The sequence below is a fragment of the Coregonus clupeaformis genome, chromosome 40 (assembly GCF_020615455.1).
Source record: "Coregonus clupeaformis isolate EN_2021a chromosome 40, ASM2061545v1, whole genome shotgun sequence".
Taxonomy (NCBI): domain Eukaryota; kingdom Metazoa; phylum Chordata; class Actinopteri; order Salmoniformes; family Salmonidae; genus Coregonus; species Coregonus clupeaformis.
In genome coordinates, this window is record NC_059231.1 from 25,628,510 (window position 1) to 25,655,809 (window position 27,300).

Genomic DNA, 27,300 nt, shown 5'->3' on the forward strand with positions numbered 1-27,300 from the left:
CTCTCCCTCGCCCTCCATTTGGCAAATCTGACCATAATTCTATCCTTCTGATTCCTGCTTACAAGTAAAAACTAAAGCAGGAAATACCAGTGACTCGCTCAATACGGAAGTGGTCAGATGACGCGGATGCTACACTACAGGACTGTTTCGCTAGCATGACTGGAATATGTTCCGGAATTCATCCAATGGCATTGAGGAGTATACCACCTCAGTCACCGGCTTCATCAATAAGTGCTTCGACAACATCCTCCCCACAGTGACCATACATACATATCCCAACCAGAAGCCATGGATTACAGGCAACAGCCGCACCGAGCTAAAGGGTAGAGCTGCCGCTTTCAAGGAGCGGGACACTAATCCGGACGCTTTTAAGAAATCTTGCATTGCCCTCAGACGAACTATCAAACAGACAAAGCGTCAATACAGGACTAAGATTGAATCCTACTACACCGGCTCTGACGCTCATCGGATGTGGCAGGGCTACAAAGGGAAACCCAGCCGCGAGCTACCCAGTGATGCGAGCCTACCAGACGAGCTAAATGCCTTTTATGCTCGCTTCGAGGCAAGCAACGCTGAAGAATGCATGAGAGCACCAGCTGTTCCGGACGACTGTGTGATCACGCTCTCCGTAGCCGATGTGAGCAAGACCTTTAAACAGGTCAATATTCACAAGGCCGCCGGGGCCAGATGGATTACCAGGACATGTACTCAAAGCATGCGCGGACCAGCTGGCAAGTCTCTAAACTGACATTTTCTACCTCTCCCTGACCGAGTCTGTAATACCTACATGTTTCAAGCAGACCACCATAGTCCCTGTGCCCAAGAAAGCGAAGGTAACCTGCCTAAATTATCACCACCCTGTAGCACTCACATCAGTAGCCATGAAGTGCTTTGAAAGGCTGGTCATGGCTCACATCAACACCATCATCCCGGAAACCCTAGACCCACTCCAATTTGCATACCGCCCCAACAGATCCAAAGACGACGCAATCTCAATTGCACACCACACTGCCCTTTCCCACCTGGACAAAAGGAACACCTATGTGAGAATGCTGTTCATTGACTACAGCTCAGCGTTCAACACCATAATGTCCACAAAGCTCATCACTAAGCTTAGGACCCTGGGACTAAACACCTCCCTCTGCAACTGGATCCTGGACTTCCTGACGGGCCGCTCCCAGGTGGTAAGGGTAGGCAACAACACATCTGCCACGCTAATCCTCAACACGGGGGCCCCTCAGGGGTGCCTACTTAGTCCCCTCCTGTACTCCCTGTTCACCCACGACTGTGTGGCCAAGCACGACTCCAACACCATCATTACGTTTGCTGATGACACAACAGTGGTAGGCCTGATCACCGACAACGATGAGACAGCCTATAGGGAGGAGGTCAGAGACCTGGCAGTGTGGTGCCAGGACAACAACCTCTCCCTCAACGTGAGCAAGACAAAGGAGATGATCTTGGATTACAGGAAAAGGAGGGCCGAACACACCCCCTTTCACATCGACCGGGCTGTAGTGGAGCGGATCGAGAGTTTCAAGTTCCTCGTTGTCCACATCACCAACAAACTATCATGGTCCAAACACACCAAGACAATCGTAAAGAGGGCACGACAACACCTTTCCCCCTTCAGGAGACGGAAAAGATTTGGGATGGGTCCCCAGATCCTCAAAGTTCTACAGCTGCACCATCGAGAGCATCCTGACCGGTTGCATCACCGCCTGGTATGGCAACTGCTCGGCATCCGACCATAAGGCGCTACAGAGGGTAGTGCATACGGCCCAGTACATCACTGGTGCCGAGCTTCCTGCCATCCATTTTACAATATGCATAGTCACTTTACTCCTACCTACATGAACAAATTACCTCGGCTAAACTGTAGCCCCACACATTTCAAATCCTTTAATAACAATACCGAGGTTATATGCCCCCTGTAGATAACCTCTGTATTGTTATTAAAGGATTTGCAAGTAGATTGTCAACATTATTCATAAAGATGACTGCTTGTCTAGCTTGCTAGCTAAGATTTTGAAAGTATGATGTTGAAATGATCAGTCCAATCAAAGCTACGGTAGATATAACGTGAGTTGACGTCATTTTATCTGTGGCCAATGACCTTGAGCCTTCTTGAAAGGGTACTTCTAATGTAAATCTATGGCAGCATCCAAGGAGGCTTGAACTGCCTAGCTCTCCCTATAGATTCTGCAGTAACATAGTGTCCCCATGAGTGACAGAACTCTGAGCCAATGACGGCGCACCTAGAGAAGATTACCAACGCCTACGCTCTGTATTTTCGCTGGCTGCCCTTCCATCACAGAAAGCACTGAGCTAGGCTGAAACACCTGCATTTTGGAGCTGCCTTACTCAAGGAAGAGACCATGTTTCATTTTTTTGTTTGTTTGCAAACTGATATGTGACACGAATTAATGCCAAAATAACATGCAAAACAGGCCCCCAAAAATTGAGTTTAATTCTGCAGTGAATTTTTTGTATTATTGCCATTGGCAATAACAAAATGACGGGTCGCCACTGGCAATAACAAAATATAGAGTTAAGGAGCACCAGAATTTATTTTTTTAAAGATTGGGATGTAAGCCTAAATTGGGCCTATATGAATCCTATCTACTTTCGAAGTAGAAGAAGCTCTCCCTTTTCCTTTCTTTCTGTACCACCAAATGTTTGCATACTACTGGTAGAGTTACCACAAAGATTATGATAACTTCTATCTGTGGTTACCAGGTTGTTAGCTAGCTAGTTAACTAATGCTGTAACATGACTGAACAAGTTAAGCGGCTCATGATTCGTTTTAGAACGGCCTGCAACATGCTTTATGAAAGTAAAATGCGGTCCCGCCAATACGCGATAGAAATAAAAAAAACTGTGTGCCGGTAATATGGGTCATAATATTTGAACAGTGTGGGCTAAAATAAGCTGTTTTCCCTGTAGTAATGGTGCATGACTGTCACGAATCTGCGCTAAGTGTATTCTCTATGGCACTCAAAGGCTGCAGTATAGCGACGTAATCATTAGAAAAAATATTTATCCTAGGGGCACTGGTGCTTCCAAATAAAAATTCCAGGCAGCACAGCAAAATGTTTAGCTGCGTATGCGACCAAAATGGTAGCACTATAGAGCTCTGCATCACACACATTGGAATGGGCAGTATCTGTTTCTGCAGACTGTGTGTTCTCCCACTCAGTATATGTTACAGCACATGTACACCCATCTCCCCATGTGGTCTCTCTCTCCCCACAACCCCAGCTGTTGTTGGGGGTCGTGTTGCAGGGCCAAACACCAACACCCCTGCTTTATGAGGTAGTCAAAAGAGCACACCTAGGCTATTAATAGTAGCTGTAGTAAAAGGTAGTGTGTGTGGGGTTGCTGTGTTGGTCTCTCCAACGTCAGTGGCTGAAACTTAAGTAACTAAAGCTCAGAACATTTAAAGCTTCCTGGGTGTGTTCGCTGCTGCCTCATAATGAAGTACACAGTCTTGGAAAAGGTAAACACTGTTGCTTCTTAAGCTGTTGTTGTCTGTGTTGGCTGGCATGCATCATCATCATGTGACCAGCCAATCAGTGTGTGCCGGGCACGTGTGTGTGTGTGTTCCTTTCCCTCCGCACTCATTAACAGCTGCTTTTAGAGTTGATGGATACAGACTGTGTGTGTGTTAGCCTATGGTCATTTCCATGTAAAAAGGACCCATGAACACCAACGTGAAGTTCATAGTTCAAATTGGGTGTTCAATGAAAGCTAAGAGTCTATATTTTGTGGAAATGAAGGCATAGATACATTTTTCAACCATTTTCCATAAAATGAAATTAGGCATAAGTAAAGTCTTTGATTTCTGGTCAAACAGAAAAAGTATTTAAAAGGTATTAGAAATATGCCAAAACACAATAATGTTGAAGTAAATACCCCCGCCAACTAATATCAACGCGTATATATTTAGTTTTGGAGAGATTATTTGCCTTCTGAATGTTTAAGAAGCATTGCCTTGTAATTCTGTTACCAAAAACCCACATATCTTTAAGATATTTTCTAATTTCTCTCCCTCATGAGGAGGGAGGATAATGAAAGTTCACAAAAGTAACAAGTAAAGGTAGACCTAACAATTAGTTAGTTTTTTTACAGATTTTATAATTTTTTGTTTATGAATTAAGTGATTAAAACTGTATTACCGAAAAATCTGTAACGTAATTACTGCAATTGAATTGGCTACAATGGGAAATCATAGTAGTCACAAACCACAGTTGGGTCACCTGCTACCTTCTACTGGCATACTGTTATGTTCAGCTCATAACTGTTGTCTTGATCTTTCTGTCAGGTGGTCAAAGCGAGGTGTGAACAGTCTGGACAACCCCTCCCTCTCTCTCTCTGCCTCTCTCCGACTCTCTTCTTTCTCTCTCCAATGTCACCTCTCCCGGCTCTTACTTTAACCTTCCCAACCCATGAGCCCCCTCAGTTTCCATTTACTTTAACCATCATCTGCACCCACTGAGCACTGACCGACACCGGACGTCGAAAAGTAGTTTACATTTTGTCAGTCTGCCCTGGCCTTGATTTCAACGTCCACAGACATTGATTTTTGGGCCAGACCGGCCTTGATTTGGCCCAAACAACAATGTCCATGATTGGTGACCGGACCAAATCTAAACCAATCATAGACGTCTATGTTTCACAAGTTTGGACAGCACAGTACAGCACAGTAGAGTACAGTAAAGAAAAGTAGAGTATAGTTCAGTATAGTAGGCCTACAGTACTGTACAGTAGTTCAATAACCAAAATAGATTTTTTCAAACTCAAGGTGTCATGTCATAGCTGACACCCCATTTTTTCTGCAGACATCTTTGAATCATCTTAATTCGAAACAGATATTTAACACTGGCTAGGTTTCCATCCAATTGGTGACAGATTTTCTTGCGCATATTCTAGAATCTGCATAAAAAAGTGACTTGTTTCAAGAAATTCTAAAAAATAAATAACGGAAAAGTGGTGCGTGCATATGTATTCACCCCCTTTGCTATGAAGCCCCTAAATAAGATCTGGTGCAACCAATTACCTTCAGAAGTCACATAATTAGTTAAATAAAGTCCACCTGTGTGCAATCTAAGTGTCACATGATCTGTCACATGTTCTCAGTATATATACTCCTGTTCTGAAAGGCCTACAACACCATTAAGCAAGGGGCTCCACCAAGCAAGTGGCACCATGAAGACCAAGGAGTTCTCCAAACAGGTCAGGGACTAAGTTGTGGAGAAGTACAGATCAGGGTTGGGTTATAAAAACATATCCGAAACTTTGAACATCCCACGGAGCACCATTAAATCCATTGGAAAGAATATGGCACCACAACAAACCTGCCAAGAGAGGGCCGCCCACCAAAACTCACAGACCAGGCAAGGAGGGCATTAATCAGAGAGGCAACAAAGAGACCAAAGATAATCCTGAAGGAGCTGCAAAGCTCCACAGCTGAGATTGGAGTAACTGTCCATAGGACCACTTTAAGCCGTAAACTCCCCAGAGCTGGGCTTTACGGAAGAGTGGCCAGAAAAAAGCCATTGCTTAAAGAAAAAAATAAGTGTTCGCCAAAAGGCATGTGGGAGACTCCCCAAACATATGGAAGAAGGTACTCTGGTCAGATGAGACTAAAATTGAGCTTTTTGGCCATCAAGGAAAACGCTATGTCTGGCGCAAACCCAACACCTCTCATCACCCTGAGAACACCATCCCCACAGTGAAATATGGTGGTGGCAGCATCATGCTGTGGGGATGTTTTTCATTGGCAGGGACTGGGAAACTGGTCAGAATTGAAGGAATGATGGATGGCCCTAAATACAGGGAAATACTTGAGGGAAACCTGTTTCAGTCTTCCAGAGATTTGAGACTGGGACGGAGGATCATCTTCCAGCAGGACAATGACCCTACGCATACTGCTAAAGCAACACTCAAGTGGTTTAAGGGGAAACACTTAAATGTCTTGGAATGGCCTAGTCAAAGCCTAGACCTCAATCCAATTGAGAATCTGTGGTATGACTTAAAGATTGCTGTACACCAGCGGAACCCATCCAACTTGAAGGAGCTGGAGCAGTTTTGCCTTGAAGAATGGGCAAAAATCCCAGTGGCTAGATGTGCCAAGCTTATAGAGACATACCCCAAGAGACTTGCAGCTGTAATTGCGGCAAAAGGTGGCTCTACAAAGTATTGACTTTGGGGGGGGGGGTGAATAGTTATGCACGCTCAAGTTTTCTGTTTTATTTTGCATCTTCAAAGTGGTAGGCATGTTGTGTAAATCAAATGATACAAACCCCCAAAAAATCAATTTTAATTCCAGGTTGTAAGGCAACAAAATAGGAAAAATGCCAAGGGGGGTGAATACTTTCGCAAGCCACTGTACCTGGCCTGATGACTCCTTGCTGTCCCCAGTCCACCTGGCCGTGCTGCTGCTCCAGTTTCAACTCTTCTGCCTGCAGCTATGGAACCCTGACCTGTTCACCGGACGTGCTACCTTGTCCCAGACGTGCTGTTTTCAACTCTCTCTCTCTTCCGCACCTGTTAGTTCAACCTCTAAATGTCCGGCTATGAAAAGCCAAGTGACATTTACTCCTGATGTACTGACCTGTTGCAACCTCTACAATCACTGTGATTATTATTTGACCCTGCTGGTCATCTTTGAACGTTTGAACATCTTGGAGAAAAATCTGACCTTTATGGCCATGTACTGTTATAATCTCCACCCGGCACAGCCAGAAGGGGTCTGGCCACCTCTCAGAGCCTGGTTCCTCTCTAGGTTTCTTCCTAGGTTTCTGCCTTTTCTAGGGAGTTTTTCCTAGCGACCGTGCTTCTACATCTGCATTGCTTGCTGTTTGGGGTTTTAGGCTGGGTTTATGTATAGCACTTTGTGACATCTGCTGATGTAAAAAGGGCTTTATAAATACATTTGATTGATTGAGGGGACTAAGCATGCAACCCTGAGGGGCCCCCGTGTTGTTGAGGATCAGCGTGGCAGATGTGTTGTTACCTAAACAAAATATGCGCATTTTCCCACCATTGGTGTTTCCACCAAACTGACTTGTTGCAGATAAAAATCAGTGCGTGATGATGTAGTGCACACAAAATGTACTTTCTTGCTTAAGTTTTCATGTACTGAATAAAAATCGAATGTTCAATGTGTTTCCATCGCATTTTCAACTCTACCGATAGTTTTGTCACAAAAACTGTTCAGTTAAATAGCAAATATGTCTACTCTTGTCTTGTTACGTGCGCTCTAGCCAACAGCTTGCAGATACAGTGCGGGTAGGCTCTGTGGGTAGGCTAGTCTACATGAAGAGATTATGGATACGAGCAAGAATGTTATGTTACCAGAATAAGACCGTCAACATGTATTGGAAAGGAGCATCAAGCTCATACCATGCACTTTCACCACCCTGTGAAGTTCATCATAATTGATTTCATCTGTAGCCTCATTTAAGTTGCATGGTTTTCTGAGTGGTAGTGGGAGGACCACACACCATGTCATCGCGTGACTTCAAGTTTACTTCAATATGATGGTTATTATATCCATATTTGCGCATAGAGGCATTTCCACCGCCATTTCGCGCATAATACATTTGACAGACACAAAAAGATCACCATGTTGAATGAACAAATTATCTGTCGGCATTTACAAAAAACATTTCCTGTTTCCATCACAGCTGCGTGATTTAAAAAATATATACAGTATGACTTTACTCACATAAAAACTATGGATGGAAACATTGATAGCGTAGTTCTGTTACGGTGGAATTCAATTGCCTCTATGTTATGCAAACGCCATGGTGACCTTGGCGAGGAGCTCGACAGAAAAAATTGGCGTAGAATAGAGTGGTTATGTTCAGCTCAGCCAGGCAGAGGAGAAGCAGCTGTGTTCTGTTTGTTAACAACTTAACCGTTCAGCAGCTTTGGTAGGCTACTTCTGTTTAAACCCTTTTAGTGCCTCCGTTGTACTCGCAGGAAAAGATGTCGGACCACTGTCCAGTGCTAATAGATATATGACTGAGTTGTTAACCGACACAATCTGAAATATTAGTCCCAGTGCAGTCAAAAATGTGATTTTCCTGTGTTTTATACCTATTTCCACACTATGAAGTTGGAATAATACTGTGAAATGGTGATAATGCCTGAAATTTCAGCCTGTTTTGGTCGGACAGAGTTTTGGCCTTCCATGGTGACATCACCATGCAGTAATTTAGTTAATAGACCAATAAGAAAGAGTCCCAAACCTCTCTGCCAGTAACAGCTAATTTTCAGTTTTCCCTTCCCCACTCAGACCACTCCCAGACAGTCCTAGGCAAAATTATTGTTTGAAAAATTGCCCTTTTGCTAAGAAGCTATTTTTTGTTTATTTTTGACAATTTTAATTCAAAACAATCACAGTAAGGTACTTAATTGTCACCCAGAACTGATTTGATATTGAGATAGACTGCTGTATTGGACCTTTTAAAACAAAGTAGAAACATTTTACTTTTTTTTGTTAACCTGTGTTAAACAAAAAAACATATAAGCTGTGTTCGCATACTTCTACTAACCACACTAACCGTACTGTTTGTGATGTAAATTGAGTATGTAGTATGCTTATTGGTCATAGTACGGATATAGTTAGTATGCCAAAAGTTCCCGGATGTCGTACTAAATTCGCCAAAATACAAAGTATACAAGAAGTGGACACTTTCCGTGCTTTCAGGGCCCATAATGCAATTCTTCCGAAAATGGGCGTGGCTTCACAACGTTTTCAGATTTGAAGAAGATGACGGAAAATATGTAGCCGAAGTCCGACAAGAGTGGATACAAATTCATTGCTTTAACTAATTATGACAAATGTTAAGAAAATGTTGAGCAATGTAATAAAGCAATTACTTTTCAAATAAGTTACGTTAAACGTTATGTTGGCTGTCAATTTGTTAGCTACGCTATCCTTACGAACCGCATGGCATATCATATCATTACAGCAGTATGTACCGGTATGTTAGCTAACGTTAGCTACCTGACGTTAGTTGGCTACTAATACATTGAACTTGCCAGGCAGTATATTAACTATATGCTATCTAACTAACTACCCAACATTTATTAACTTGATTATTCACGTCATTCTTAGCTAAGTGGTATAGTCGTGTGCGTTCTCAACACCCGTTGAATATGGCCAGTGTCCGTAAACGTCAGCAAAAAACGCGTAATTAAATTGTTGCCAGCTGCACAGTTACAGTCACCAACGCTCTGGATAACATGAAAACAACCTAACCAGCTCTGCTAGGGCGAGGTAAAATGTTCAGAGTGAGGTGTTCTCTCATTTGTGCCTGGAAGTAACTAGCAAGCTAGCCAACATTAGCCAGTTAGGTTGGGTGCTTGACTGCCGTTGTGAGGTCAGAATGCTCGGATCAACCCTACTCCTCGGCCAGAGCGTCCAGTGTGTGCTTTGAAAGCTCCGAGAGCGAAACGCTCTGAATTTACGAACGCCCAGAGCGCACTCCGGCACTCCAGATTGAATTTACGAACACACCCGAAACCATTTCTATGGTTGTTTTCTGATGTTGCTACATTACATTTACATTTGAGTTATTTAGCAGACGCTCTTATCCAGTTAGTGTATTCATCTTAAGATAGCTAGATGGGACAACCACATATCACAGTCATAGTACAGTAAGTACGTTTTTCCTCAATAAAGTAGCTATCAGCAAAGTCAGAGCTAGTAAGAGGGAAAAGAGTCAAGTGTGAGTGTTAGTTCACGAAAGGCCAAGAGACCAGAGGTGGCAGAATGGAGTACTTGGGTTGGGGTGTAGGGTTTGAGCAGAGCCTGAATGTAGGGAGGGGCAGTTCCTCTTGCTGCTCCGTAGGCAAGTACCTTGGTCTTCTAGTGGATGCGAGCTTCGACTGGAAGCCAGTGGAGTGTGTGTGGAGGAGTGGTGTGAAATGGGAGAATTTGGGAAGGTTGAACTCCAGGCGGGCTGCAGCGTTCTGGATAAGTTGCAGGGGGTTGATGGCACAAGCGGGGAGCCCAGCCAACAGCGAGTTGTAGTAGTCCAGAAGCGCGATGACAAGTGCCTGCATTAAGACCTGAGCCCCTTCCTGTGTGAGGTAGGGTCGTACTCTACGGATGTTGTAGAGAATGAACCTGCAGAAGCGAGTCACTGCTTTGATGTTTACAAAGAACGACAGGGTGTTGTCCAGGGTCTTTGCACTCTGGGAGGGGGACACCGTGGGGTTGTCAACCGTGATGGAGAGGTCTTGGAGTGGGCAGGCCTTCCCTAGGAGGAAGAGCAGCTCCATTTTGTTGAGGTTGAGCTTGAGGTGGTGGGTCGACATCCAAGCTGAGATATCTGCCAGGCACGCAGAGCTGCGTGTCACACCTGGGTGTCAGAAGGGGGGAAGGAGAAAAGTAGTTGAGTGTCATCCACATAGCAATGATAGGAGAGACCATGTGAGGATATGACGGAGTTGAGTGACTTGGTGTATAAAGAGAAGAGGAGAGGGCCTAGAACTGAGCCCTGGGGACAACAGGAGTAAGAGTATGTGGTGCAGACACATCCTCTCCACACCACCTGGTAGGAGACACCTGCCAGGTAGGATACAATCCAAGAGTGTGCAGAGCCTGAGGCATCCAGCCCTGATAGGGTGGAGTGGAGGATCTGATGGTTCACGGTGTCAAAGGCAGTGGATAGATCTAGGAGGATGAGAACAGAGGAGAGATGGTCAGCTTTGGCAGTGCGGAGAGCCTCCGTGACACAGAGAAGAGCAGTCTCAGTTGAGTGACCCATCTTGAAGCCTGACCGGTTAGGGTCATTACGATCGTTCTGAGAGCGATGGCGACAGAGTTGGTCAGAGACTGCACGCTAAAGTGTTTTGGAAAGAAAAGAAAGATGGGATACCGGTATGTAGTTTTTGACATCAGATGGGTTGAGGGTTGGTTTTGAAGTCAGAGGAGACGCAGCCAGTGGTCAGTGATGAGTGGATGAGGGAAGTGAAGAATGGGAGATGGTCTGAAGAAGGGAGGAGGGGATGGGGTCAAGCGGGCAGGTTGTCGGCGGCCGGACCTCACTAAACGCAGGATTTAATCTGGAGAGAGGAGAAAAAAGAGGTCAAGGCGTAGGGTAGTTCTCTGTGAGTGGGTCTAGTGGATTCAAGTGGCTGTGAATGAGGAGCAGGTGTCGTCAACCTTTCAAAAGTCTTTGACAAAGTCGTCCGCAGAGGGTTGCCGTGAGATTAGTAGGCGACTGGGTGTTTGCAAGCTATTGAGTGTTTGCAAGCTAAGAAAATGTTAAATGCGTTGGGATCTGTACGAGATTATCTTGATTTATGAGTTTGAACTCAATTTAGTAAGAATGTCTTACTTTCCTGGACCCTTTTGCTTTATATGTGATTACTGATAATCACGTCATGGTCTCAGTCAGTCACGAGAGTAGGGATATGAAGGCTTTTAAAACATTCAGAAATGCAAGAGCCTTAAAATGATACAGTTGAGTGAGGGATTAAAATGTGTTTTGCTTGTTTTAATGCTCTTGAATACAGACGGTCAATCCAGCTGAGAATGAACAGAATTTACAAATGAACCCTGGACAGAGCATCATTGTTTCCCACATTGGACCTTTGTTTGGTCAAAGTTGCTGTACAGGCTGTCGATTTTGACCTGTTAGGCTTTCTACACGATCGTTCCCACCTGCAATCCCTGAGAAGACTGCTATTTCAAAAAGTACTTTGCTTATCTGGTCATGCTGTACAGAAAGGGAGAGTTGTCATTGTTGTCCAATAGAGTAATCAGGATAAGTCGTGTGTGTCTGTGTATGTAGAGCTAGGCTAATTGTGGCCCAGCTATCTTAGAACGGCCCTCTTAAAAAGAGACCCAACGGCAGAGACCAATGTTGTCTTGTTTATCTTTGTAGCGCAGTGGACTAAGGCACTGCATCGCAGTGCTAACTGTGCCACTAGAGATCCTGGTTCGAATCCAGGCTCTGTCGCAGCCGGCCGCGACCGGGAGACTCATGGGCGGCGCACAATTGGCCCAGCGTCGTCCAGGGTAGGGGAGGGAATGGCCGGCAGGGATGTAGCTCAGTTGATAGAGCATGGCGTTTGCAACACCAGGGTTGTGGGTTCAATTCCCACGGGGGGCCAGTATAAAAAAAATATGTATTCACTAACTGTAAGTCGCTCTGGATAAGAGCGTCTGCTAAATGACTAAAATGTAAATGTAAATGTACAGTGTGTAGCCTATATAGGCTACCTGTGTGAAAGTCTGGGTTGCCGTGTGTAGGCCTGTGGGGGAGCATTCTATTCTCCCTGGCAGTATTCATCTGAACTTGTCCTTGTTATGTAATGACAGGAATGGTAATAATGTATAAATAAACGGAATGTAACCTCATTGAGTGTGTGTTCTTTTTCATAGATCTGCATATTAGCTGAGATGGTTACCCTAGCCTAGGGTAGTACATTGTACTACAAGAATTTGATATCTGTCAGTTACTATTTGTCTGTCTGTCTGACTTACTCACTCTCTATCTCGCCCTCTCTCTCGCTCTCTCAGGTGAGCCATGTCGTCGGTTCCCTCCAGCACAGACTCTGTGGGCCCCGTGCCCTCCGTCTGCCCCCATGCAGCCAAACTCTGCAACGCACAGGCCAACGGAGTGGCCACCATTTTGAATGGGGGGTCCAAGGTCAACGGAGAAGCCATGTTGAACGGCCACAAGTTCTCCGTGAATGGATCGGCTCAAGTGAACGGGGACAGTGCTGGCCATAAGGCCCAGAACGGGTCGGTCCATGTGAACGAGGACGAGGAAGAGAACGACCTGGAGAAGGCAGCCGCAGGCGTGGAGGAGAGGCATTGGATCCGTCCTGACTTGCCCAGCAAATGCACCTGGAAACTGGGCGGGTCTTCCACCGAGTCCCCTCACTGCCACTCTGCACTGTGAGTCACAAACTTATGAACAGTATTTGCATAGATTTCAGCTGAGGAGTTACATCTCCATAGCAGAACCACAGTATTTCCACATACTCTGCTCATCCTCCCTCCTCTTTGAACACCTATAGTTTACATAGTCCACTGACCACTAATTTCCCTTGCCTAGCTAAGATATAGTCACCAGCTTGGTTCACTAGAAAGGAGAACAAAGAACCAACATATCCCCGCCCCATGTGCTTTTGTTTCTCTTTTTGTTGAGCAGCAGCATTAAAAGCAGGATGTTGTTTTGACTTGCACAAGTTTGACATTTATCCTGGCTCCATTTTCCTGCATAATGACACACCTGAAAGGGCCAGAGCCACAAAGAAGACCTGGGAGGGAGGAAGGGTTGGGCAAGAGATGTTTGGTGTTTCACCATGACATGACAATTTTAGGATTGTTTCCAGCAACACTGAAGTGAGCTGGCATTTTGGCCTAGGGAAAAGGGAATGTGTGTGTGGTAGGCTCATGCTGAGGGCCTGGCATTTCTCTGGCACAGTCTGGCTGTTTGACTCTGTAATCTCTCCACTCGATAAATTAACAACTCAGTGCTGCCTGCCACATGCACAGGCGTGTTTGTCTTACTGACAAACAGAATCCAGAGGCTAGAGTACCATGTTACAAAACTCACTGTCCCAAAGATTTCATGAAACAGAGGTTACCCTGTTACAAAAGTAGCCAAGTTACACAAGTTTCCATCTTACAAAACTGTAACAACATTCAAGAAGATACATTACATGACCAAAAGTATGTGGACACTTGCTCGTCGAAAATCTAATTCCAAAATCATGGGCATTAATATGGAGTTGGTCCCCCCCGTTGCTGCTATAACAGCCTCCACTCTTATGGGAAGGCTTTCCACTAGATGTTGGAACATTGCTGCGGTGACTTGCTTCCATTCAGCCACAAGCATTAATGAGGTCGGGCACTGATGTTGGGCGATTAAGCCTGGCTCACAGTCGGCATTCCAATTCATCCCAAAGGTGTTCGATGGGGTTGAGGTCAGGGTTCTGTGCAGGCAAGTCAAGTTCTTCCATACCGATATCAACAAAACATTTCTGTATGGACCTCGATTTGTGCACGGGGGCATTGTCATGCTGAAACAGGAAAGGGTCTTCCCCAAACTGTTGCCACAAAGTTGGAAGCACAGAATCGTCTAGAATGTCATTGTATGCTATAGCGTTAAGATTTCCCTTCACTGGAACTAAGGGGCCTAGCCCGAACCATGGAAAAACAGCACCAGACAATTATTCCTCCTCCACCAAACTTTACAGTTGGCACTATGCATTGGTGCAGGTAGCATTCTCCTGGTATCCGCCAAATCCAGATTCGTCCGTCAGACTGCCAGATGGTGAAGTGGGATTCATCACTCCAGAGAACGCGTTTCCACTGCTCCAGAGTCCAATGGCGGCGGGCTTTACATCACACCAGCCGTCGCTTGGCATTGAGTGATCTTAGGCGGCTGCTCGGCCATGGAAACCCATTTCATGAAGCTCCCGACGAACAGTTATTTTGCTGACTGTCCAGAGGCAGTTTGGAACTCTGTAGTGAGTTGCAACTGAGGACACACTTCAGCACTCGGCGGTCCCGTTATGTGAGCTTGTGTGGCCTACCACTTCGCGGCTGAGCCATTATTGCTCCTCGACGTTTCCTCTTCACAATAACAGCACTTATAGTTGACCGGGGAAGCTCTAGCAGGGCAGAAATTTGACGAACTGACTTGTTGGAAAGGTGGTATCCTATGACGGTGCCATGTTGAAAGTCACTGAGCTCTTCAGTAAGGCCATTCTACTGCCAATGTTTGTCTATGGAGATTGCATGGCGGTGTGCTCGATTTTATACACCTTGTCAGCAACAGGTGTGGCTGACATAGCCGAATCCACTAATTTGAAGTGGTGTCCACATACTTTTTTATATATAGTGTACTTTGGAGCAAACATATCCATGTTTACGAAGCATGTGACAAATACAATTTCATGATTTGTTTTTCGTTGCCTATTTTCCTGGGCTATTTGTGAGTCTATTCCATGTTTTTTTTTTTTGTGAATATTGATTTTGCTCCATAACTGAGTCTCTAACCCATACTCTCCTCTCAGGACTGAAACCCCCAGTATTCTACCCAACATCCTCGGGAAGATCGGAGACACACCTCTGGTCCGCATGAACAAGATCCCCAAAGCCTTCGGCCTTAAGTGTGAACTTTGTGAGTATTTACACATACACACACAGTCATGATATGACACACACAGTCAACCTTAACGGCATGACACACAGTCAACACACACAGCATGACACCCACTGAGCATATTGACACTAGCCAAAAGACAACCAGATAAAGGGAATAACTGTATTTGCACTTCCTTGTTTGTGTCAACATGATGGAAATACAGTAACTTAGCTGGCTGTGTCATTTTAAACTCACATTTTCTGTTCCCTCCCAAAAAACAGTTTGAGTGTGTTTGATTTACACATTGTGGGCGATCAGCTGTCTTCCCCAGAGCTGTTATATGTTTTAAAGCATGAATCCATATATCCGGTAGTAGAGGACATGACAAAGAGGGAGGGATCGAGAGAAAGGAAGGAGTGAGGGTTAGGAGAAATGGAGAGAGGGATATGGAGAAAGAAATGGGTACATGGCGATGAAAAATAGATAGAGGGATAAAATAGAAGTGAGGAAGAATTAAATAATTGACCAAAGAAGAGTGCAAGAGCAAGGTAGAGGAGGTTCTTTAGACTCCTCCTGTAGGACAGTTTAGCTGTGAACGGTTACCCTTTGTTATACTGTCATTACTTCAAAGTCAACATAAGGGTATCATATAGCCTCTTTCCTGACATTACAGTCCACTAGGCTCCACTGTATGATGGTAGGGGTCTTGTCTGAGGTAGGCTAGTACACTCTGGGTGGAGGGGGGTATGGTCACCTGAAAGACCCTCTGTTCTGTGGGAATAGGTAACTTTCTGAGGGCCACTGTAGCAAGGTGGGGTGGGAGGGGTGCAGGAGAGGGGCAAGGTCTTGTATCAGGTGACACTAGGCAGGATTGTGACAGTCACAAGGTTTGGGAAGTCTTGGGAAGTCAGGATGTGGATTCTGAGGGAAATGTTACTGTCATTACCTATAGCATCTGTTGTTCTTGTTGTTAAGGACCAGCTATTCTGCACAGCGACTAGCTAGCTCAGACAGACCCTTGTTTTTTCTCGGATTGATTAGTACAGTTGACCAATGACCAGTAAAGTACAGTAATACCAGACTGTTAATAATAGTGCCGTTTTGTACCACCCTCCATGTGGGGGGTGTTTGAGTTCACTGCATGTGAACCATGTCACGGTCCTCAGTCTAAATCTCTCCCCTCTCGCCAGTGAGTGTTTTTTATGGGCCTAATTGTTTAGAGTCTATCTCTGGTTGATTCACACGGCTTAGTGGGCCTGTTTCCATGGTACTTCCATGGATTTTCACGTGATTCAGATTTACTTTTTGTCTGTCCATAGTGGATTTGGGGCAGTTTGGAGTCTGTGCCAATCGGCTATTGTACTTGTGTACGTGTGAAAGGGAGAGTGGGTCTGGTATGTGTGCGACACTGTGGACCTTTGGACGACCCCCCCCCATGATCGTGAGCCAGCGCAGTACATATTTATAATTCAACATTTCCTCACACATGATGTTACCACCCTGTCTCTTTTTTTCTCTCTGTGTCTGTGTCTGTGTGTTTGTGTGTGTTTGTGTGTGTGTAGTGGCCAAGTGTGAGTTCTTCAACGCAGGGGGCAGTGTGAAGGACCGTATCAGTCTAAGGATGGTGGAGGATGCAGAGAGAGCTGGGATCCTCAAACCAGGAGACACCATCATCGAGCCCACCTCTGGCAACACAGGTACAAGTGTGAGAGAGTGTGAGAGAGAGAGAGAGAGAGAGAGAGAGAGAGAGAGAGAGAACTCTCTGGAACTGGCTATGTGACTCACGGCAGAAAGATTACATCCCAGTTTCTTATTACATTTTTTGGAGTATGCCTGTACAAGTGTGTGTACACACGTGTGTGTGTTTAAAATGAGTTTGGCCTGGTATGGTCATGTAGTCACTGAGACCTCCCAGCCTACCTTTGACATTAGGATCCACAGGAGCCCTGTGTTGTGCGTTATGGTCTGTACTGCTGACATGACCTGCAGGTATTCACACCTGTATTTACACCTGTCCTCTCTCTCTCTTTGTGCTGCAGGTATTGGTCTGGCCCTGGCTTCTGCAGTTAAAGGCTATCGCTGCATCATCGTCATGCCTGAGAAGATGAGCATGGAGAAGGTGAGGCTGCTGTGTGTTTGTGCACGCGTGTACGTTTGTGTCTGTGCATGTGTCCGTGCGTAGGCATTTTTTATGTAACTAACTGTAATCTGGTCTTGTGTTCCTCAGGTGGATGTGCTGAGAGCCTTGGGGGCGGAGATCGTGCGTACCCCCACCACCGCACGCTTTGATTCACCGGAATCCCACGTGGGCGTGGCCTGGCGTCTGAAGAACGAGATTCCCAACTCTCACATCCTGGACCAGTACCGTAACCCTAGCAACCCCCTGGCCCACTACGACACCACTGCAGAGGAGATCCTGGAGCAGTGCGATGGTGTGTGTGTGTGTGTGTGTGTGTGTGTGTGTGTGTGTGTGATAGAGAAATTGAGTGAAGAATACCCTTTCCCTACTACTGCAGTAATAGACATCTTTCTGCGCCAATCTGCCCTTGCAGGTAAGGTGGACATGTTGGTGGCAGGAGCTGGCACAGGTGGCACCATCACTGGCATCGCCCGCAAGCTGAAGGAGAGATGCCCCAACATCAAGGTATGGCACTGAGTCACTAACACAATGTCTCAGATCTATAAGAAGGCAATCTGACTAACATGTTATCGCCCTGCCCTGTGTACTTTGTCTTGTAGAGCCAATTCCAAATTAATTTAGCTGAACGTTTTTAGCAACAACGTCAATTTAAGGCCCACAGGGATATAAACTATATAAAGTATGTGGACACCCCTTCAAATTACTGGATTCGGCTATTTCAGCCACACCTGTTGCTTACAGGTGTATAAAATTGAGCACACAGCCATGCAATCTCCATACACAAACATTGGCAGTAGAATGACCTTACTGAAGAGCTCAGTGAATTTCAACGTGGCACCGTCATACGATGCCACCTTTCCAACAAGTCAGTTTGTCCGATTTTTTCCCTGCTAGAGCTGCCCAGGTCAACTATAAGTGATGTCATTGTGAAGTGGAAATGGAAACTGTTCGTCGGGAGCTTCATGAAATGGGTTTCCATGGCCGAGCAGCCGCACACAAGCCTAAGATCACCATGTGCAATGCCAAACGTCGGCTGGAGTGGTGTAAAGCTTGCCGCCATTGAACTCTGGAGCAGTGGAAACACGTTCTCTGGAGTGATGAATCATGCTTCACCATTTGGCAGTCTGACAGACAAATCTGGGTTTGGCGGATGCCAGGAGAACGCTACCTGCCCCAATTCATAGTGCCAACTGTGAAGTTTGGTGAAGGAGGAATAATGGTCTGGGGCTGTTTTTCATTATTCAGGCTAGTCCCTTTAGTTCCAGTGAAGGGAAAAAAGTGCTTCCAACTTTGTGGCAACAGTTTGGGGAAGGCCCTTTCCTGTTTCAGCATGACAATGCCCCTGTGCACAAAGCGAGGCCCATACAGAAAGGTTTTGTCGAGATCGGTGTAGAAGAACTTGACTGGCCTGCACAGAGCCCTGACCTCAACCCCATCAAACACCTTTGGGATTAATTGGAACGCCGACTGCGATCCAGGCCTAATCGCCCAACATCAGTGCACAACCTCACTGATGCTGTTGTGGCTGAAGTCCCTGCAGCAATGTTCCAACATCTAGTGGAAAGCCTTCCCAGAAGAGTGGAGGCTGTTATAGCAGCAACGGGGGGACCAACTCCATATTAATGGGCATGACTTTGGAACGAGATGTTCGAGCAGGTGTCCACATACTTTTGGTCATGTAGTGTACCTTATTGAGCTAAGTCATGAAGTTGGATCATAAAATAATATTGAGCCTGCCACTGATAAATAAAGCCATACAATGTATCTCAAATTGATCAAGTAAAGATTAAAGTTGCCCAACTTGCCTTTGCTTTACCTTTGTGTGTGATGTATTTATTACCATGTTATTTTGACTTGATGTAATGGTTAGTTAACATTGTTGTTCTGTGTTGTGTAGATCGTGGGTGTGGACCCTAAGGGTTCTATCCTGGCTGAGCCAGAGGAGCTGAACAAGACAGATAAGACCCAGTATGAGGTGGAGGGCATCGGATACGACTTCATCCCCACCGTACTGGACAGATCTGTGAGTGTGTGACAGTGACCTCCTGAGTTGAGCTGTGTGTGAGACTGTGGTGGTGATGTGTTTTCTATGCTGTATACAGCAAGATCTACAATAATATACAGTATGACCGCTCAAACTCAAAAGTGTGTTCAAATTGCATGTGGAAGGAAAATTATTCATAATCTATACATACTGTATGCTGTATCTGTGTGATATGGTAGAATGCATATGAATGTTACCCTCTTTTTCAGGTAATTGACATGTGGTATAAGTCCAATGACGAGGAGTCCTTTGCCATGTCACGCATGCTGATCAGGGAGGAGGGGCTTCTCTGCGGTAGGTTGACTTCACACACAATGACTGGTGCTCCCAAAAAACATCATTCTCTAATAGTGTGTCTGTCTCTGTGTAGTACTGTATGGTCTAACTCTCTCGCTCTCTGTCTCCCCCTCTCTCTCTCTGTCTGTAACTGTAGGAGGTAGTTCAGGCACAGCCATGGCTGCAGCAGTTAGAATGGCCACAGAGCTGAAGGAGGGACAACGCTGTGTTGTCATCCTGCCTGACTCCATCCGCAACTACATGTAAGCAACTAGAGAGGGAGAGAAGAAGGGGATGAGTGGAAGAGGAGGGAGGTTGAGGGGAAAAGGAGGATGGGGAGCAAGTTAAATGTGGGGAGAAGGAGAATTGATATTCCACTTTTTTTTTAATGGGGTATGTAGTACCAGTGATTTAACAGAGATGTGAGCCTTGATTATGACCAATTCTAACCCCTACACCCCAGGTCTAAGTTCCTGAGTGACAACTGGATGTGTGATAAGGGCTTCCTAACCCCAGAAGACCTGATGATGTCCAAACCCTGGTGGTGGAACCTGAGTCTGCAGGCTCTGAACCTATGTGCCCCCCTCACTGTGCTGCCCTCAATCAACATCAAGAGGACCATCAAGATCCTCAAGGAGAAGGCCTTCGACCAGGCACCCGTCGTTGACGAGTCCGGGTACGCCTTTACCTGCTTACCATAGTTACCTGGTTGTCATAGAGGCCATGTGCCAATGTACATTATTGTGTAAATGTTGACAAAACATTAGTATTGTTATTGACAAAACATTGATTAGTATTGACAAAACATTGCCTGTATTCAGTTGTCATAATAATAATTGCCATATCCTCTCTCTCTGTCTGTGTAGCATGATCCTAGGTATGGTTACCCTGGGCAATATGTTGTCTTCAGTACTAGCTGGGAAGGTTAAGGCCTCTGACCCTGTCGCCAAGGTGCTTTACAAACAATTCAAACAGGTCAGTCACCTCACCTAGATGCCCTCACACTTTGACTCAACCGTAAGCTCTTAAACAAATATCTTTGAGTAGGGTTTCCTAATTCTCATTTGTCCGCCTCAGGTGCGACTAACAGATAACCTGGGAAAGCTATCCCGTATCCTGGACACAGATCACTTTGCCCTGGTGGTGCATGAGCAGATCCAATGTAAGTTTACCCCTTCTTCCTCTTCTCCTCTCTTTTATCGACCTTTATCTTCCCATCTTTCTGTCTTCCTGTTTCTCACTCTCACTTCCTCTTATCACACCCCTACTCTTCTTGTATTGCTTCATCCTATTTTTCCTCTCGCTCCTTTTCTTATTTAAAAATCTTCTCATCAATGCCATCTTATTCTTCCCACCTTTTATAGCCCCCACTTTGCTCCTTCTGTCCCTTTTCCACCACCAATATTCTTCTCTCTGTCAGACAGTAGAGAAGAATATTCCTAGAAACACCTGAGGTGCGTTCAGTTCGCCTGAACATTTGCTACGTTGCGGAACGGTTTGTACTGAACGACAAGTTTCCCCAAAACGTTATTTTACGTTCTTGAACAGACTTTAAGGTACGTTTGCTCCCGTTTGGTGGGTGTGGCGAGGTGTGGCTTGAAGCAATAAGTGACGATTTAAAGTGCAGTGGCCATGCTGACAGCGTTCCCCAACCCACAACCCCTCCCCCCTTTTCAATTGGTCGTTAAGTACAGCACCGTTTCCATTCAATTGAACGTTCCAGAACGTAAAAACGCACTGAACGCAGCCCTGCTCTCTTCTGTTGAAGATGACCAGCCCCTCTCCCTGTCAGCCAATGAAAACTCTGAGCTGTCCATCCTACAGGGTCAGGGGTTGCTGATAAGGTGCCCCTTGGTTCCTCTCCAGGTAACCGACAGCAACCGTAGCACCTGTCTGCTACCAAAACAAACAACAGCCCAGCCAGAGGCAACGTGGCGGTTGTTTTCCCTCTCTTTCTCGCTGGTGTGGGACTTTGCTTAATAGGTCATACTGTTTTTGTCAACCCACCACCACACCTTCATCAGAGGAAAAAGTACTTTCAACATTTATTTTGTTTATACTCATTGGTACACCGCAAATTCTCCAGTGTTAAAATCAACATTGACGGTATTAAATGTAACACTGGGCCAGTGTCTATACGGGTCCACACGTTTGAGTGTTAAATTAACACTGTGCTTAGTGCTGACGCTGTTACACTTTGTCAGTGTTAGGGAATTAACACTTTCAGTGTTATGCAATAACACCTTATAAAGTATTTTTAACACTAGTAAGTGTATATAGTTTGCACCAATGGTGTTATGCAATAACACATCATATAGTATTTTTTACCATTACACCAAGAGGCCCGTATATCTTGACAAGGTCACTCAGTGTTGGGTTAAGGATATTACAATAATATTTACAAGTAATTATTGCCACATGCTCTTATGTAAGCATTTACAGTATAAAGACTTCAGAACTGGCAACGGATGTGCTCAAACTTTAATTAACTTAACCATAGACCACTTAAACTGGTAAAACACTTCCACTCTTGGGTGGCTAAAAATAACTAATTGAAAGCCACGGCCCCACTAAGCCACGTACCCAACATAATTTCCCAGTGTGCTTTGCCTTTTCGAGTGAAATTGTAGAGTTACCACCCATGACTGTATTTGTTAGTGACAGAGACATGGTTGTTGAATTCATTCATTTTCAGTCCTGTGGACTTCACCAAGTGAGTTCCTACTGTAGGCTAATCTAATCATTAAAATTTAACTGTTTATGACAATACGTTACATATATCATAAGGCCTTACTTTGATGGCCATGTTTGGTTTACAGGCCACATCAGGCCTGCAAGTCACGTTATGCTGGCTTGCAAAATGATATGTAATTCTTATTGGAATCCAGCCAGAGTTCGGACATCTAACAGTTAGAATTTCTATTCACCCGCAACCTGCATTCAGAATGACTGTCAGAGTTAGGAACATTGATAAAGGAGACTACCTAAACCATTTAAACTGGAACAACCATTTAAGTAACGGGTGCAATACATCTAACTAACTCATTGGATTAGTTTAGAAAAATGTATGTTATTTATCTTTGTGTAGCATAAGATTAAATGTACTGTACATGCAAAAACACAGATATTAAAAACAATATTTTTAAAAATCTAGCTGCAGTAACGCATGCTGGGAAATGATGGGCATGGTTTTGATTAGAATGTTTTACTCTCAACACAGTAAAACTGACACAAACACACACTCTCACTCAACACTGGTTATTAACACCAACAGTGGGGTTATTATTACTCCTGAATCAACACTAGAAATGTTACACTGAAAACACTAAGTAACACTAGCCAATTTGCTGTGTATATTCTTTTCATCTACTATAATTTACTGAGACATACCTATGGCAAGGAGTTTTTTCTGACCATGTGCCCTGAGCAGGAAAGACTGGGCCCCAGCTATGACTAGGCACCCCTATGCTCCCTATCATAGTTTGCTATGTTCATCCTATATCCAGTGTCCCCTGTCTAACAACAAGGACCTCTTTGGAACCAGACTCTCGTTGGGACCTAACCCTAACCCTGTCTCTCAAACAGGAAGCTAGTTACATAACTTATTGTAAAATGATAAGGTTTGATTTGGTGTAATTGCCAGCTATTGCATCCTTGGATAAAGAGCCTGGGAAGTTAGTTTCCAACTTCCTTTGTGGAGAACATTCCCATCTACCAAATCTTGGACTTACAGTGGCTTGAGAAAGTATTCACCCCCCTTGGCATTTTTCCTATTTTGTTGCCTTACAACCTGGAACCTGATTTTTTTATTTTTATTATTTGATTTACACAAAATGCCAATCACTTTGAAGATGCAAAATATTTATTTTGCGAAACAAACAAGAAGTAAGACAAAAAAACAAAAAACTTGAGCGTGCATAACTATTCACCCCCCCAAAGTCAATACTTTGTAGAGCCACCTTTTGCAGCAATTACAGCTGCAAGTCTCTTGGGGTATGTCTCTATAAGCTTGACACATCTAGCCACTGGGATTTTTGCCCATTCTTCAAGGCAAAACTGCTCCAGCTCCTTCAAGTTGGATGGGTTCAGCTGCTGTACAGCAATCTTTAAGTCATACCACAGATTCTCAATTGGATTGAGGTCTGGGCTTTGACTAGGCCATTCCAATACATTTAAATGTTTCCCCTTAAACCACTTGAGTGTTGCTTTAGCAGTATGCTTAGGGTCATTGTCCAACTGGAATGTGAACCTCCGTCCCAGTCTCCAATCTCTGGAAGACTGAAACAGGTTTCCCTCAAGAATTTCCCTGTATTTAGCGCCATCCATCATTCCTTCAATTCTGACCAGTTTCCCAGTCCCTGCCGATGAAAATCATCCTCACAGCATACTCCTGAGTGGCGCAGTGGTCTAAGGCACTGCATCGCAGTGCTAACTGTGCCACTAGAGACTGGTTCGAATCCAGGCTCTGTCGCAGCCGGCCGCGACCGGGAGACTCATGGGCGGCGCACAATTGGCCCAGCGTCGTCCAGGGTAGGGGAGGGAATGGCCGGCAGGGATGTAGCTCATGTAGAGCATGGCGTTTGCAACGCCAGGGTTGTGGGTTCGATTCCCACGGGGGGCCAGTATATAAAAAAAAACATGTATTCACTAATTGTAAGTCGCTCTGGATAAGAGCGTCTGCTAAATGACTAAAATGTAAATGTAATGATGCTGCCACCACCATGCTTCACTGTGGGGATGTTGTTCTCGGGGTGTTGAGAGGTGTTGGGTTTGCGCCAGACATAGCGTTTTCCTTGATGGCCAAAAAGCTCAATTTTAGTCTCATCTGACCAGAGTACCTTCTTCCAAATGTTTGGGGAGTCTCCCACATTACTTTTGGGGAACACCAAATGTGTTTGCTTATTTTTTCTTTAAGCAATGGCTTTTTTTCTGGCCAATCTTCCGTAAAGCCCAGCACTGTGGAGTGTACGGCTTAAAGTGGTCCTATGGACAGATACTCCAATCTCCGCTGTGGAGCTTTGCAGCTCCTTCAGGGTTATCTTTGGTCTCTTTGTTTCCTCTGTGATTAATGCCCTCCTTGGTCTTCATGGTGCCGCTTGCTTGATGGTGCCCCTTGCTTAGTGGTGTTGCAGACTCTGGGACCTTTCAGAACAGGTGTATATATACTGAGATCATGTAACAGATCATGTGACACTTAGATTGCACACAGGTGGACTTTATTTAACTAATATGTGACTTCTGAAGGTAATTGGTTGCACCAGATCTTATTTAGGGGCTTCATAGCAAAGGGGGTGAATACATATGCACGCACCACTTTTCCGTTATTTATTTTTTAGAATTTCTTGAAACAAGTTATTTTTTTCACTTCACCAATTTGGACTATTTTGTGTATGTCCATTACATGAAATCCAAATAAAAATCCATTTAAATTACAGGTTGTAATGCAACAAAATAGGATAAATGCCAAGGGGGATGAATACTTTTGCAAGGCACTGTATGATATTGAGAATATGTTTAATTGGAGTAGTAATTTGACATAATTGATGTAATCTCTTGCTTGCAGGACACATTTCAGTGGTTTCGTCACAAACTTTCTCACAGTCTGTTATCTCAATAGTAATAATAACCATCTCTCTTCTCTCTCTCTGTTTAGACATGGAGGATGGCTCACCCTGTCTTAGACAGATGGTATTCGGGGTGGTAACGGCCATTGACATGCTTAATTACATCACCACGCGCGAGAGGCGGGGAAGCGCACGAGAGCGCACGCTGTCAGAGTGCTCAATGACGTCAGAGTGCTCACTGACCGACTAGCTGTCACCACTTCCTGTTTCCTGTGGAGAGTAGGAAGTGACCGCCCGCTTGACACCCTCTGAGTAACGACAATGACAATGAAGAAGATTATGAAGATGTAGACTTTTAGGAGTGGCGGGGGTTGTGGTTTAGTCTTAAAAGAAGTGTATAGTCATTTCCTCCCTTTTTGGCTACATCGGTTTTGTTATTTGTCTGTGATGACAATAATTATTCATTGTAGCCTATACTGCGATTGAAGCAACTTAGCTGGTTTCAGATACATAGTTTTCCGCTAACTTTAAGGTATAGAAATTACATGTAACAAACAGTGTGCAACTCGAGACACTTCCATCTGTCTTGCCTCTTCATTATTGAAAGTAACTTTTACTTTAAGATCTACATATAAATAGTGTTCCTCTGACTTTATTTTATTGCCGATATCAATATCATCGCTAGACTAACAACTCAGTAAATTTGAATCTTTCAGCTAAATAGTCATCATATAGCTACCATTTTGTATTGCATTAAGATTTGTATGTAACTGATATGCAAATGTGACATTCATCTTTAAGACTTTAAAGCACATCATAGATTCTTAATTACTTATTTGATACCAACGAAGTTACATCGCCATGTAGTGGCAGCTAAAGACATGGCATGTACCAAAAAATGGTTATTTGTGTTGTTCAATCTGAAATGGATACCAAGACAACATTCACTGACAACATTCAAAGAGATAGGATGTCAGTGAAGGGTACCTGTCTTTTGTTTGAAGGGGTTGGAAAGTAAGCAAGGTCACAGGGTAGGTCAGGTTAAGGATAGGCGAGTTTGGCACACAATCAAACTGCAACCCAAACAGTATGCCTTGTGTTGGGTAATTTTTTTATTGTATTGAATAAGGCTGTATTGAATAGTTTGTTGGTTGAGAGTATTTAAAGCAGAGAGGCCCCTCACAGTGCAGGTGTTTTATACAGGCCTGTCTGTCTGGGACAGTTTGTTTAAGCCAAGGGTTGGGTTGTTTGAACTTTTTACAATTTTTCTGTACTTTTTGACTTTATGTACAATCATTAATGTGTAATGTTATGTATGACCATGGACCCAGAGCTGTTATGATCTATTCACTTTAGCAGGGATGTATTTGTATGTAAATATGTCTTTAGTGTTCTTAAGTATGAAAAATGTATGCACTCACTAACTGTAAGTCGCTCTGGATAAGAGCGTCTGCTAAATGACTAAAATGTAAATGTAAACGTTAAGACAGATGCTGCAGTATTTGCGTGAGGTGATGTGGCTATGGTTATGGAGGTGATATTTGAACTACATTCCTGTCTCTGTATTTCCACCCTGGCTCTGGGTCCAGCTGTTCATTTAATATTTATCTTGATTTTTCTATTCAGGTTCTTTTGTGATGTAATTATATTCTCACTAGCTTCCAATAAAGGCTTGTTATTTTTCTCTTGAACATGGGGGTGGTGTGTGTGCACACATGGGTGTCCATGTTTTCCTGTTTATCACAGTTTTACATGTGGGTAGGAGGTGTGGATGCGTGTGTTATGGTCTTGATAATTAAGGCTTTAGTTAAAGAGAATTACAGTGGAAGATTGTGCACAGTCAGTATACATTATTCCCACAAGGGGGAAGTGCTAGCCTATGGTGCCTAGTTGGAACAAAATCATACAGTACCTGCTGCACTCCAGAAACATACTGCAATTTTACACATTTTGTCATGGGGCAAAGAGAATAATGTTCAGTTTTATAGCTTATCTCATGCTATTCTACACATTTTGCCATGAGGCAAATACCCCATAATGACAAAGCAGAAACAGGTTTTTAGACGTTGTTAATTTTAAAACTGAAATATAACAGTATTCAGACCCTTTACTCAGTACTTTGTTGAAGCACCTTTGGCAGCGATTACA

At 44.4% G+C, this 27,300-nt stretch overlaps 1 protein-coding gene across 2 annotated transcripts in view; it reads left to right on the plus strand.

Annotated features, from left to right (window-relative positions):
- LOC121571610 (cystathionine beta-synthase) overlaps positions 1-26,843 on the plus strand; it is a 30,140-nt gene extending 3,297 nt beyond the window's left edge. Inside the window, exons 1-14 of one of the 2 annotated variants that reach the window (XM_041883169.1) lie at positions 3,479-3,499; positions 12,548-12,928; positions 15,058-15,164; positions 16,691-16,825; positions 17,168-17,247; positions 17,356-17,560; positions 17,681-17,772; positions 19,166-19,291; positions 19,522-19,606; positions 19,746-19,851; positions 20,052-20,264; positions 20,455-20,563; positions 20,666-20,750; positions 25,242-26,843. In XM_041883169.1, coding sequence (XP_041739103.1) covers positions 12,555-12,928; positions 15,058-15,164; positions 16,691-16,825; positions 17,168-17,247; positions 17,356-17,560; positions 17,681-17,772; positions 19,166-19,291; positions 19,522-19,606; positions 19,746-19,851; positions 20,052-20,264; positions 20,455-20,563; positions 20,666-20,750; positions 25,242-25,402 — 1,878 coding nt within the window. In that variant the 5' untranslated portion in view covers positions 3,479-3,499; positions 12,548-12,554 and the 3' untranslated portion in view covers positions 25,403-26,843. Of the gene's footprint in view, positions 1-3,478; positions 3,500-12,547; positions 12,929-15,057; positions 15,165-16,690; positions 16,826-17,167; positions 17,248-17,355; positions 17,561-17,680; positions 17,773-19,165; positions 19,292-19,521; positions 19,607-19,745; positions 19,852-20,051; positions 20,265-20,454; positions 20,564-20,665; positions 20,751-25,241 lie in introns of those variants that run through there. The other variant, XM_041883168.2, reaches the window with a different exon arrangement.
- The last annotated feature ends 457 nt before the right edge of the window (positions 26,844-27,300 follow it).